The 12,543-nt window shown below is 39.2% G+C and overlaps 1 protein-coding gene across 1 annotated transcript in view; it reads right to left on the bottom strand.

Annotated features, from left to right (window-relative positions):
• The window catches only part of LOC134675921 (ribosomal protein S6 kinase alpha-5-like), a 141,103-nt gene that overhangs the window by 10,866 nt on the left and 117,694 nt on the right, over window positions 1-12,543 (bottom strand). Inside the window, exons 7-12 of the mRNA XM_063534266.1 lie at window positions 3,698-3,870; window positions 3,087-3,168; window positions 1,972-2,134; window positions 1,511-1,623; window positions 1,043-1,162; window positions 507-611 (exon numbers count right to left, since the gene is read on the bottom strand). Of these exons, the coding sequence (XP_063390336.1) occupies window positions 507-611; window positions 1,043-1,162; window positions 1,511-1,623; window positions 1,972-2,134; window positions 3,087-3,168; window positions 3,698-3,870 (756 nt within the window). The remainder of the gene's footprint in view (window positions 1-506; window positions 612-1,042; window positions 1,163-1,510; window positions 1,624-1,971; window positions 2,135-3,086; window positions 3,169-3,697; window positions 3,871-12,543) is intronic.

Here is a 12,543-nt window from a genome sequence, read left to right as displayed (position 1 = left end):
GATCAATATTGATATTTTATTTAAATAACTCTTTAGGCCGTATTTCAACTCGCTCCAACTTATTAAAATTAGTAGTAGAGAGAGTTGTTAGGTATCTCTAAAAGTTCAGACCAAACACTAGTTATAGTCATAAGTATATGGGTTGAACACTGAATCATTGATTCTTTGCTGGCACATTTTAAAATATAAGTATGGATTTTCCAATGTTGCCAATAAGGGAATAGTCACTAATCATGAGTGAGTCTAACCCCTCGGTTCCCAGGAATGTGATATCGGATCAGAAATAACAATATTTAATTCAACATTTTCTGGGTATTTTTTTAGCAAACTTAGAAACCCTCAGACCCTTATAACACTGGTGATTTGCGAAGGACTTGAAAGCGCTTGGAAGCACTAGCGCAAATCACCAGTGTGATAAGGCTCTGAGAGTTGAGGGGTTAATTCTTGTGTCATATGTCAAAATCTATTTATTTTTAATACAATAGTAAGATTTAGGGTAAACTTACCGAATCCTGTACGACTTCGTGAAGCGTTATGATGTAGGGGCAGTCTTGGCATGCTTTTAGTAGTTCGATTTCCTGTTTGATGTCTTTCTTCTGAGTTGAGATTATCTGAAACCAAAACAATTGTTAAATTAAAACTCTTACTAGAAAAAAACTATAATTAGGCTGTAGCTATGGTTAACATAAAATAAATCGTGTAAAAACATATTCCTTAATGGAAATAGAGAACTTCTTTTCTACGTTCTGCGGTTATCTATTTTTCCAAAGATGTGTCCCGTTGAGTTTCTTGCCGATGCCGGTCCCATATTGGGATACCCTCCTCCGATTTAGGAGGGGATCTAAGTCTTCTCGAGGCAGAGGTGTAGGGTTTGAACCGGTGTAGTTTTATTTCACGTTCATAAGCGCATTTTAATATGCCTACTTGAAAAATAAACTATATATATCTTTATAGAGAATCGGTAGTGGACTATCGTCTTATATGAATCTGTAAGAAACATGTTTCAAAGGTGTTGTCTTCTACAAAAGTAAGCGATAGTTACCTTAACAGCATATTCTTTCCCGGTGTCGCGGTGTATACATTTCCGGCAGACGGAATAGGTCCCGTCGCCTAACAGCGGCGTACTTAGGTCCACGGCGTATTTTTGGAAGAATGGAGAGTCCTGCAACAATTTTTACTCATTTTTATATACTAAAACGGTATTTCAACGTTTAACTGGTCCTGACCAGTGTTAAGTGACGTATTACACGGGAAATCGTATTAAGTGTGATCCTAGAAAAAAAAAATTTCCAGAATATTTTAGGTTCGAATCCTGGCAGGGTCGCCATGTGATGTTGAGCGTTAATGAGACAACGGAGTACGGCTTCATTCTGGATAATATATCATATAGCACTCGTATTTATAAGTAAGGCTACGCTAAAAGAGTGTGAGTGCGGCAGTGCACACACACAGTGTTCGTAATGAGAGGGTTCTAATATACTTGAATATACTAGTAAGTAATGACAGTTACCTTGGCAACCCATCCTTTGAGTTTGTCGTGCTTCTGTCCCGTAGCTTGCATCCATATCTGGTCTGATATCACGTTTTCAGAGAATAGGATGCTTGGGGCCACGTACGAATATCCTGGAAGGAAAGTACCGATTAAAAAAAAACAAAGTATGTGTAAGACACGTCTTAGTAAATATTATAGTACCTATCAAAAATATCCAACACGCTCAGATCAACGTGTCACGATGTTGAAATTGTGGTCACTGGTAATCGGCGAAGTTGCGCGTGTTTCGTGTCAGACACGGCGTAACTGCTAGGTCTGCGACCCGTTTCTCAAAGGCTTGTAACTTGCAATACAAGCAGATGTCACTTTTTGACACCTTTTGTTAGAAACGGACCTCCACTTGTATTACGAGTTACAAGCTTTTGAGAAACGGGCCCTTGCTAGCCTCGCTACTGTTGGAACGTCCGCAGGACACTTACCGAGGAACAGCTTGTCGCTGTGTTTGGGCGCCTGCGCGGGCGAGTCGGTGGGCGGCATGCGCGTGAACTCGTCGGCGAAGTTGCGCGTGTCCGCGGCGTGCTCGAGCGCGGGCACGAACGGCGCGGGGATCTCGCGGCGCGCCACCGCGTCCCAGTCGAGGTTCTACAGTTACATAAACAGACATGTTAGTGGACTTTACTATACCTACATTGAAAACTGTATAAAAAAGCGCTCATTTTAAATATACAAATACATACAGACAATTATTGAAATTTATTGAAACATTGAGCAAATAAATATAAATATTGTATAAAAACGTATAAACTAAAAGTAACTAAATTATTGTAAGTATCATAATTTAGTTACTAAAACATCCCTAAACCTAATCTATAAAAAATCGCCCCTCGGCAAAGTGCCGTAGACGCTGGCAGCATTATCTCGCTAAATTGCTATGCTAATGCGAGAAAACTGTCAGCCCTACGTACCCCAGTCACATCCACGAGCCTCTTTGATGAGACTCCGAAAAATTTTAGGGCACCGGGACCCCACGGGCCAAGTGTTTCAACACCAAAAGGGGTAATACTATATTTCTTGGCCGATACGGCTGTACTTAGCCCTTTTTTACTTATTTATTCACAAGAACAGTTTACACAAATAACGGTTTTGTCTCGCTTCCTACATAATTCCTATCTCGTCAAATTCTATGTACGAGTAAACAGCATGTAGGGAATATACCTACTTATATCGCCATTGACAATACATATTACTAAACTCGAACGCTCACTGCGGCACTGGGCCAAAAGGATCGATGCGAAGCATGCTTAACTACGACTTGCACAATTGTCGCAGCGAGCGTATCATACATTTCAATTTTATTCCAAGCTTTAGAAACTACATTCAAGATATTGTCCAACAAAATGTCACCAAACGTTCCAGCCAGTACTCTAGCGACTTTTAAGCGTCGGGGTCTAGTCAGCGCTATGGAAAATGGCGTCGCTGGCTCGCTGCGCAGTTGCGTCTAGTAGCAGCCATAGAGTTTACTAGACACCGACGCTCGGAAGACGCTAATGTAGAGCGGCCCTTGTGGACACTGACCTGATAACAAACATCTAACCTGGAAAAATGGATGCCTCTTCAGTTCGTCGGCATCGCTCTCTCCGCCTCCGAGACGCCGCCGCGGGTCTTTCACTAGCAATCTGAAATTATACGCGACTGTTTAGACATGAGTAGTGAATAGCTCGGAAAGTGAGGTAGGTCAACTCAATATATCCAGAGGGGTCCAGCTGCAGCAGCTGTGCCAGATGCGGAAATTTTTCTCATCATTCGCTTTTGCCCTCAGTGGCGGATTTGCAGTGTCGGCCGCACTAGGCCCCATGCCCTGTAGTAACAACTAGCCGCCCCTTTCTCAGCACCCATCATGTACAATGTAGACTGCGGTCCCTATATCTGGCCGCCTTATGGGGCCTTAGGGCAAATCCGCCACTGCTTGCACTTATACACTTGGGGTTGGCGCAGCATGTCTACATCCATTCACATCTCCTGTCGCCCGTTATCTCATCATTCACTTGTGTTCGATTTACATCATCTCTCACACAGACTATCCACCTTTTCCTCGGTTTCCCTTTTCGATTACTTCCAAGGAAGGTGGAAATGACCTACAGCGAAGGGATGCCGTGTGAGGAGTACGTAAGTCCGACCACCGACAAATCTAATATCAAGACTCACTTTTTAATAAAGTCCTGGACTTCGGGACTGACTTCCGTAGGCACGGGGTAGCTACACCGCACTATGCGTTTTGTGATCTCCTGCTGTGTGTTCTTCTCGCCTTCGACAGTGAACGGTGAAGCCCCCGTGAGGAGCTCGTAGGTGAGGACGCCGACCGACCACCAGTCTACCGCCTGTGGACAAACGAGACTAGGTTTAATATGGTGTTTCAAGTCCTAAAGTACTGAACTATACTAATGTTGGATACGGTCTGAGACGTTGGTCATTTCAACCTAATTTAAATGGAGCAGTGATGATTTTCCTACAAGATAATAGACCAATTACAGTGATTTAAAAGGTGTCCTGTTTATCAAAAGCTGTCAAATAGGGACTTCCATTTGTATTACAAGTTATGTTATAAGCTTTTGATAAACAGGGCATAGGTCGTTGGGTACTTCACCTTAATTAGACATATACAGGAAAAATATATCATAATTACATAAATTTTATTAGACTTCTTTTTGATGGTAATATTAAGAATCTGATTTCCGGGCCCCTATACACATTTTTTTTAAATTGTGATAAACTACTATTACAGGAAAATTACGTCGATCAATGACGATGGTAAATGTCTAAAGCAGGTGTAAAGCAGGGCTGCGTTATGGCTCCCACTTTGTTCGCTCTGTATTTCTCGGCGGTGATGAGGGACGCACTTAGCCGAAGCAACGAACCAATTTATCTGAATGTACGATCAGACATGGGGGTGTTTAATATTTCACGTTTCAGAGCAAAACAAAAAGTCCGTCAGGTTTCCGTTCTGGAAGTCCTCTATGCCGATGATGTGTGCTTGATGGCCAACAGCTTAAATGCACTTCAAGGCTCCATGGAATCTTTAAGCGACTCGTGCGACAGATTTGGCTTGGTAATAAGCGTCAGTAAGACACAAGTTCTGAAACAACCAACCAGAGGTACCAGCGCTGATAATACTTCAATTGTCTTGGGTAACTCAGCATTGAAAGACGTTACAAGCTTCAAATACCTGGGTAGCCAAATCCGAAGCGATAATCGCCTTGCCTCAGAGATTCCATCACGCATAGCCAAAGCTGCAGCCACATTTGGAAAATTAAACCAACGTGTTTGGAAGTCGCACGATCTGAAACTCCAAACCAAGCTTTCTGTATACAAGGCCATGGTGCTCCCAATACTTACGTACGCTTCAGAGTCTTGGTGCCTGTACAAGGGAGACATCAGAAAGCTTGACACTTACCACATGCGTTGTTTACGCAGCATACTCAGAATTAAGTGGCAAGATCGTGTGACTAACACGGAGGTATTACGTCGAGCCAATATGTCCGGCATGGAGGCCATTCTAATGAAAAGCCAACTAAGTTGGAGTGGCCACGTCTGTCGCATGGATGACTGTAGACTCCCTAAATCCGTTTTCTATTCAGAACTCAAGGATGGGAAACGTAGCCACGGGGGACAGTTTCTGCGATATAAAGACGTTCTGAAGCGCAATCTCAAAGCTTGCGACATCCCATCTGAGCGTTGGGAGGAGCTTGCGGTTAAGAGATCGGAATGGCGCAATAAAGTAAGAGAAGGTGTAGCTACTTTCGAAGAAGCTCGACTTGAACACCTGGACCAAAAGCGCCTTCAACGAAAGTCTCGACCGAAGCCGTCCTACGCTTACACTTACAACGACCAAGGGCAGCTTTATTGTGCACAGTGCGATCGGACATTTAAAACTAAGTTCGGTTTTGCGAGCCATATACGTGCTCATCAGAGGAATTTGTAAAGGTCGCCGTTGTCGGACACGACATGGAGGACTATATATATATATATATATATATACTATATATAAATGTCTAAGCATAATCTAATGTGGTATGTAGGTAGGTGCCCTGAATTCGCGTCAGATCAGCCTACATAAATGCGACCTACTTTACTTATGGCGATAATTATTCACCATACCCATGACCTTTGCTATTTTATCTTATTGAGCCGTTGTCGGTATTCGGTACTTTAGGTATAGACAGCAGCAAAATATTCAAAGCCAATGCAATGTTCATAATAATCTACACGCGCTCTTACTTTCTCAAAAACTCAAACTAATACGGCCCCGACACTATCATTAGCAATGACATGAAATTTCATGACGCTCCAGCGTTTGGTCCAGTCAGGTCACACTCTCTCACAATCTCCCCACACACTTATCAGTATTTCTATCAGTATTTTCATCATTACTTGTCACGGGGAATTTTAAGTTATTATTTTCCTAACCGTTCTTAGTTATGTTCAGTTGTAGTGTACGTTTTGAAGAACACAAAACCAAGACATTATTCAAGCATCGATTCAAATATTTCTAATCTGTCGTAACTATACTATGTACTGTGGCAACTCTATACCCGATGAGCCAGAAAAATGCAGAAAAAGAAATAATTAACTAAAAAGAATATTTATTTGTTTCAACCTTTTCGTGCGTGCGTGCGTCATGACTGTGTGAAAGATTGGTAGTTAAAAAATGTATACAATTTTTTTTTTTATTCTTACCACGAACCGGGAATCAAACTATTCTTAAAGTACGATCAGCATCATATAGTAGGTAGCATCCAAAGTACCTATCCAAATAGTTCGGTACGCCATACATACCTATTATTATATGGTGTACCGAACTATTTGAATACTTTGGATGCTACCTACTATACGACGCTGACTGTACCTACTGGATTCTTCTTTTATGTAAGAATGTATACGTTTTTGGTTAAGAAAAACAGAAATACATCATCTGTGAAAATTTCAACTGTCTAGCTATCACGGTTCGTGAGATACAGCCTGGTGACAGACAGACGGACAGACGGACGGGCGGACGGACGGACGGACAGCGAAGTCTTAGTAATAGGGTCCAGTTTTACCCTTTGGGTACGGAACCCTAAAAAGGTACCTGATATGTAACCTAGTTAAATACCTATAATAAAAATACTTTGTTTTTATTTGGTTAGTAAAATAAAAACGGCTATGGCAGAAATTTAATTGATATTTTGAAGAAAACTGAATGCAATTTATTTCGTCTTAAAGATCTATATTGTGTTCCTTCGAACTTTATCTGAGTATCTCTTTTCGTTTCAGATCCTTATGAAAAAGTCTTTAGTACCGCATTTTTCTGTCGCATTCTATATATTATGCTGAGGGAAGGACCTTTAAGACACAGGTTTTTGGGGTATCCGAAATACTAATACTTGTACATAATTATTAAAAAAGTGGTTAGGATTTTGCTGATTAAAAATAGTCGGGGTTTCTGCGGTTGACCTGACGTTTAGTAAAAACAATATCTGTGGAGGTTCGAAGTAAGGAGGTATAAAAAAAGAGTCCGTCATAAAGCAAGTTCGAACGGGATAGTCTTATATGGAACATTCAACCATAAACACTAACTATTCATCCTCAATTAGTCATAAAACTTTTTAAGCTTTACAGGCCTGATTTAGTTAATATGTTTTATCCCTTTCTTACATATTCATAAGTCAAAATGAGAGACAAAGACCAAAACGAGAAGATCAAAATTATTCATAGCTAATTCAGGCCAGTAACGCGTTTATGAATAATGCTGCCATAAACCAGAGAGTTTACTTATAGGATAGGTGCATACTTACAACATGTTATTATATAAGGCCATATACAGAATATACGAAATAGGGATGTTGACCATATTTTAAAAAATATATTGAACTCCATGCACGAAATAAAACGCAAAAGGGAATATTACGCAAAAGTCGGCGTAGGGTAGGGTCCACTAGCAAATTCAGAGGGTCTACTTCGAAATGCGAAAATCTAAATTTCGTTATCAGTCTCTAACGCTCGAATACGCAAGAGTGATAAAGAGGCAGAAAACGAAATTACGCGGTAAGCCCTCAGTATGTGCTAGAGGCGCCCCCTACGCAGAGTATTGCGTAATATTATTCTATTTCCCTGAATAGGGAATATTACTCGAAACTCTGCGTAGGGGGCGCCACTACCACAATCCATCATAATCTGGGGGTCTACCGCGAAACACGTAATTTCGTTATCTAACCTCTCTATCATTTTTCATCATCATCATCCTCACTTTTGCATATTCGAACGATAAAGAGGCAGATAACTAAATTTCGATTATCGCGTTTCCCGGTAAAAATATAATTAAATTGTTGTAAACAACTTAAAATAAAAGGTTTTTAATTTTTATTTCATGTATGGAAATTTTTTAGAAAGGGACAGAGATTTTCTTTATGCATCGTATTCTGCATGTTTTCCTTTTTTCTTGAGAGTCAAGTGAAAATAAACTTTAGAGCAATGATAATAGAGTAGGTATACTTCACTTATTGATTTAAATGCCAGTAATGACTCTTGTTAGTGTAAAACCTTCTTCTAAAGTACTTTAAATGACGGAATGAGGGATTAGAGTGATGCGCTCCACTCACTATCAGTATAATGTCATTATTTTGACATTTCTTCAAAAATATTAAAAATGTTTAATAACTTCATTATCGTCCATCATTCTTTCTGTCATTTCTGATTTCATCATTCTAATCAATTCACTGTCAGTATAATGTCATTTCTAGTATCATTACTTTGACATAACTCCAATACTGACAGAAATTATTAAAATAAACTTCATTACTTGCCGTCATTCCTTCATGACACTCCCTACACTATCACTAAAAACGTCATTCCGTCAAAGTAATGTCAGTATCCATGATAGTGTCGGGGCCGTATATAAAAACTTCGATAAAATTATAACGAGGCTAAGTATCTGTTGAGTTCAAATGTATATTGTATCCCATTGTATATGACAAGTTTTTCACGGAAAACCAATAAAATAACACTAACAAAGAAGTAAACAGCCTCTAGCCATACTTAAATGCGTTTTAAAGAGAGTAAACAGTAACTGTCTCACCGATTTTTCGCTGAAACCGAACGTTCGACCAAAACATGACTTTTATACCGAAACCTGCCGATACCGAAACTTCGGGCGGATACTAGTAAAAACCCTTGTAAAGATGATTTTGGAGAGTTCGTTCGCTTAGCTGCCTTTACTACAGCTGTATTATAAAATAACGGATATGAACACGGATGGATTTAGCACCTTTTTGCAAGCAATACGCTCCATTTGCTTAGTAGGGCATGGTTCAAACGAGTCAGCTGATCGATCCAATCATGGCCGCTTTTACATTTACTACTAATTATGTATAGCATGAAAATGAGTTTTTCTGGACCCTTTCATAAGCCCTTTGGACGCTAAAAACACCTAAAACCGTTGACACCAAGCTGGGTGGTAATCATTAATCATTAAGTACATTTATGTACTATAAAATTTGATAAATGTAATGTTTTGTGATATATGTGTAGTTAAGTTTTTGTAGTGTAAAACGTCATGATTTTATAATGTAATCTGTATTATGAAATAAATCAATCTAATCTAATCTATTGAAAGTTTCCTAATTTAGCATGATTAGTTAATTATTAATTTCAGAGAATAGTAGATATCGTAGATATATGAATAGCTACTTCCTGATTTCGTGCATAAATTATGATTATAACCTTATTGGCAATATAATATAATCAATCGCACAACAATATCTACTGTCACGATCTATTGTCTATAATAAGCCATTGGGCCAAGAGACGAAGGCAAGCGCTATATAGCTTAATAGTCTTAATATATACACATACTTATGATCAATGTGATATCGTTTCAAACATAAGCCCAACATAATAAAATAAACATTAGCTGGCGTTAAAGAAGCTATTTCCTTACAAATAATGTCGTTTTTCTACAAGCCGAGCATAGCCGAGTGGAGCCGATGGTGGCCGAACGGCTGGCTTCCGTGGCCTGACACAGTACTGATATTAATCAGTGCATTGATTGCAAATTCCTTTTATGATATAGTAGGCAAACGTGCAGATTAATCACCTGATGGTAAGTGATTACCGTCGCCCATGGACACCATTGCTTTTAAGATGGGAGTACGGTCTTTTCTTGAAGGTTGTATCGGTCTGAATCCCCGGAAATACCGCAGACGTCTCGTAAAATAAGTACGTAAAGTACCATAATAGTAATCATCATCATCAATCTTCCTTCTCGTATCCGGCAATGGCGACTCCATCAACCGTTCTTGTCCGGATTATGAAAGGCTCTGATTTAGCTCGCAACACTAAATTTTGTTTTGAAAATGCGTATCACGATGCGCAGAGGAGTTTTCCAGTCGGAGTGTTGGAGGGCTTAGGTCGCGTCTTGCGGAATTACCTATGTCGTTTATAATACCTAATGTAAGTGAGTGTAGATACTTTAATAACAAAAATTCCGTGAGACACAGACACAACGGACACGGAGTACAACACGGAGTTTCGGTACGGAGTGAAACATGTCGAGCGTTTTTCGACTTAAAATACGTGAGTGACCCGTTTTTAATATACCGTAACATCGGGGTACTTTGTCCCAAAATCAAGATACTTTTTACTTTTCGTTTGAGCACTTAAATTTTAATCGTTTTATGACACTTTTATAGTCATAGGTATTTAACTGTGGGTATAATCAACTCATGCACATACGTAAAACTTAATAAATCAACCTCTAAATATTTTTAAATTTTTCGCAAAGTTTGAGCCAAAGTTGCACTTTGAAGCGGGTTTCTTTGGCCCTCGATTTTTCATTGAGTACAACGTAACGGTTTGCAATAAAACCGCAAAGAAAGCTGTTTAGATTTATTACACAATACACATGTATATCAAATAAGGACATAGTAGTAAGATTCATTTGTTTTTATTACACTAAAAAAGCAAACTAACCAACACAAAGTAATAAATCTATTAAACATGGTTTTTTTAATAAAAACTTTGCCAAAACAATCAGAAAAACTTTCTACACTTATCCATCATAATCATTAGAAATAGTTAACGTGCATAACTATAATTATCATATGAAAAAATAGTTTTCCTATAGAATTATTTTACTAGGTAGGCACCCAGTTAACAGTCGACTGTAACAAATCAGTCTTAAAAATTGATAATCATTATATAAGATATTAAACTTATGCGGCAGATGTTCTTTATCTTTGTTTTCATTAATTCCATTACAATCCAGAGAATCTGTCTTTGAAACCTGAGCCTGTGGTTCATCCTGTGCTCCAGCACAGGATGAACCACTGGCTGCTGTTCCTGGGATCGCGATTTATAACCTGCGTCAATAGTAAATTGTCTTCTTAGTTATCAGATTGATGTCGTGCCGTTATGAGAGCTTCAGTAGATGAAGCGAGACTATATCTGCGTCGCTGCTCTCTGTGAAGGAAATGTTTACCCATGGGTCAAAGAAACCCGAAAACGATAGCCAAAGAATACTTTGATTTTCAATAACATATACTTCTCACAATAATGTCTTAAATTCTATGATTTATACCACATTAGGATCCTAGATACATATCTGTTACGATTAATAACAATCAAACACTTAAACTTATTTGCTTTCTTTGTTTCGAGAAAAAGTTTGCACATTATAAAATCGCGTAGCATATAGGTAACAACTTGTGACCGAAATTATGGACTGACCAATCAGCGTTGTTAACGTAAAACTGTTTCTACCCACCGCCCCATACGGTGATCTATCGATGAATAGCGCGAAATACATCGATAGGTCCTGACGTGCAGCGTGACGGGAAGTTCAATCTTTTTTTCGTTTTGGGACAAAGTAACCCCCTTGGGCTAAAGTACCCCGATGTTACGGTATTTAATATGAGTGTAGATACTGTTTACGTGTACTGTGATAGAACCTTGGCGACCGATATTGTTCGACGGTGTATCAACGTTGTGTAATGAAAGAGTTGGAGCCGATTATAGGTTTGTTTATCAAAGGCAACCTTTGCAGTGCATATTACAAATAGAAAGTAACACAGTGCAGAGGGAACTGATCAATTGTTATGTCAAATAAAGGGTCGAAACTCATTTATTATATAATAGGTAAGTGTTATAAAACTAAAATTAAATACAATTAAGATAACGTAAGCTAAAAAATTCCCATAAAGTTTTTTGCACTGCTATGGCCAATCTTTGCGCGAGAATGCTGCTTGCGCGAGGGTCACCTGTGGCCTCCCTTAGGCGTTTGCTGAGCGCCTTGTAGAGCCCACGAGCCCCCCTACTCCACGCGGACTTAGTGTCTCGACGCCATAGGCTACAAATTCGTAGTGAGCGCCGAGACAACTATATTTATGTGCCTTGAAGCGTTCTCGTCAAATAAATGTTTTGTTTATTTCGTCAGATTTCGAAAAAAATTGGTGAATAGACAGTTTCTTATTCTAATAAGCGCAATTTCACCGTATGCTCTAGAAAATCTTCCACTGAGTTACGAAAACGTACCGTAGGATCACTTAATTTTTTTTTCTTATGAATGGGCTTACTCAAACTTATTCAAACTATTCCTCACAAATTATGTGAAACATCCTCCCTGGATGTACACTATGTACAGTCACCTGCAATAATATGTTACTCTACGAAGGCCGCAAAAATACGTGACACGCAAATAAGATCGTGTTTTTGCGGTTTTCGTTGTGTAACAATTATTGCAGGCGACTGTACATTTGGTTTAACCAAGTGCCTAAGATAAACTCTCATGTTCATCTTTTTACCTTCCGCAAGTTTCAACTAGCAAATACATTATCTTCATTACACGCTTATCAACAAATTTCTTGTATCACCACGGTCAACCTGCGTCAAACTAAACTGAATCTTATTATCAACCCCTTTAAGTCTAGTTTACATGAAAAGTCACACTGGGATCGAACCTTGAACGTGGCAGGAGCGAGGCCAAAACCACACGCGGAAGGTTACAGTACGGTACCTAATCG

Source organism: Cydia fagiglandana, chromosome 23 (genome assembly GCF_963556715.1).
Source record: "Cydia fagiglandana chromosome 23, ilCydFagi1.1, whole genome shotgun sequence".
NCBI lineage: Eukaryota > Metazoa > Arthropoda > Insecta > Lepidoptera > Tortricidae > Cydia > Cydia fagiglandana.
Note: the sequence above shows the minus strand (reverse complement) of the source record. Positions and strands in the feature narration are given on the sequence as shown.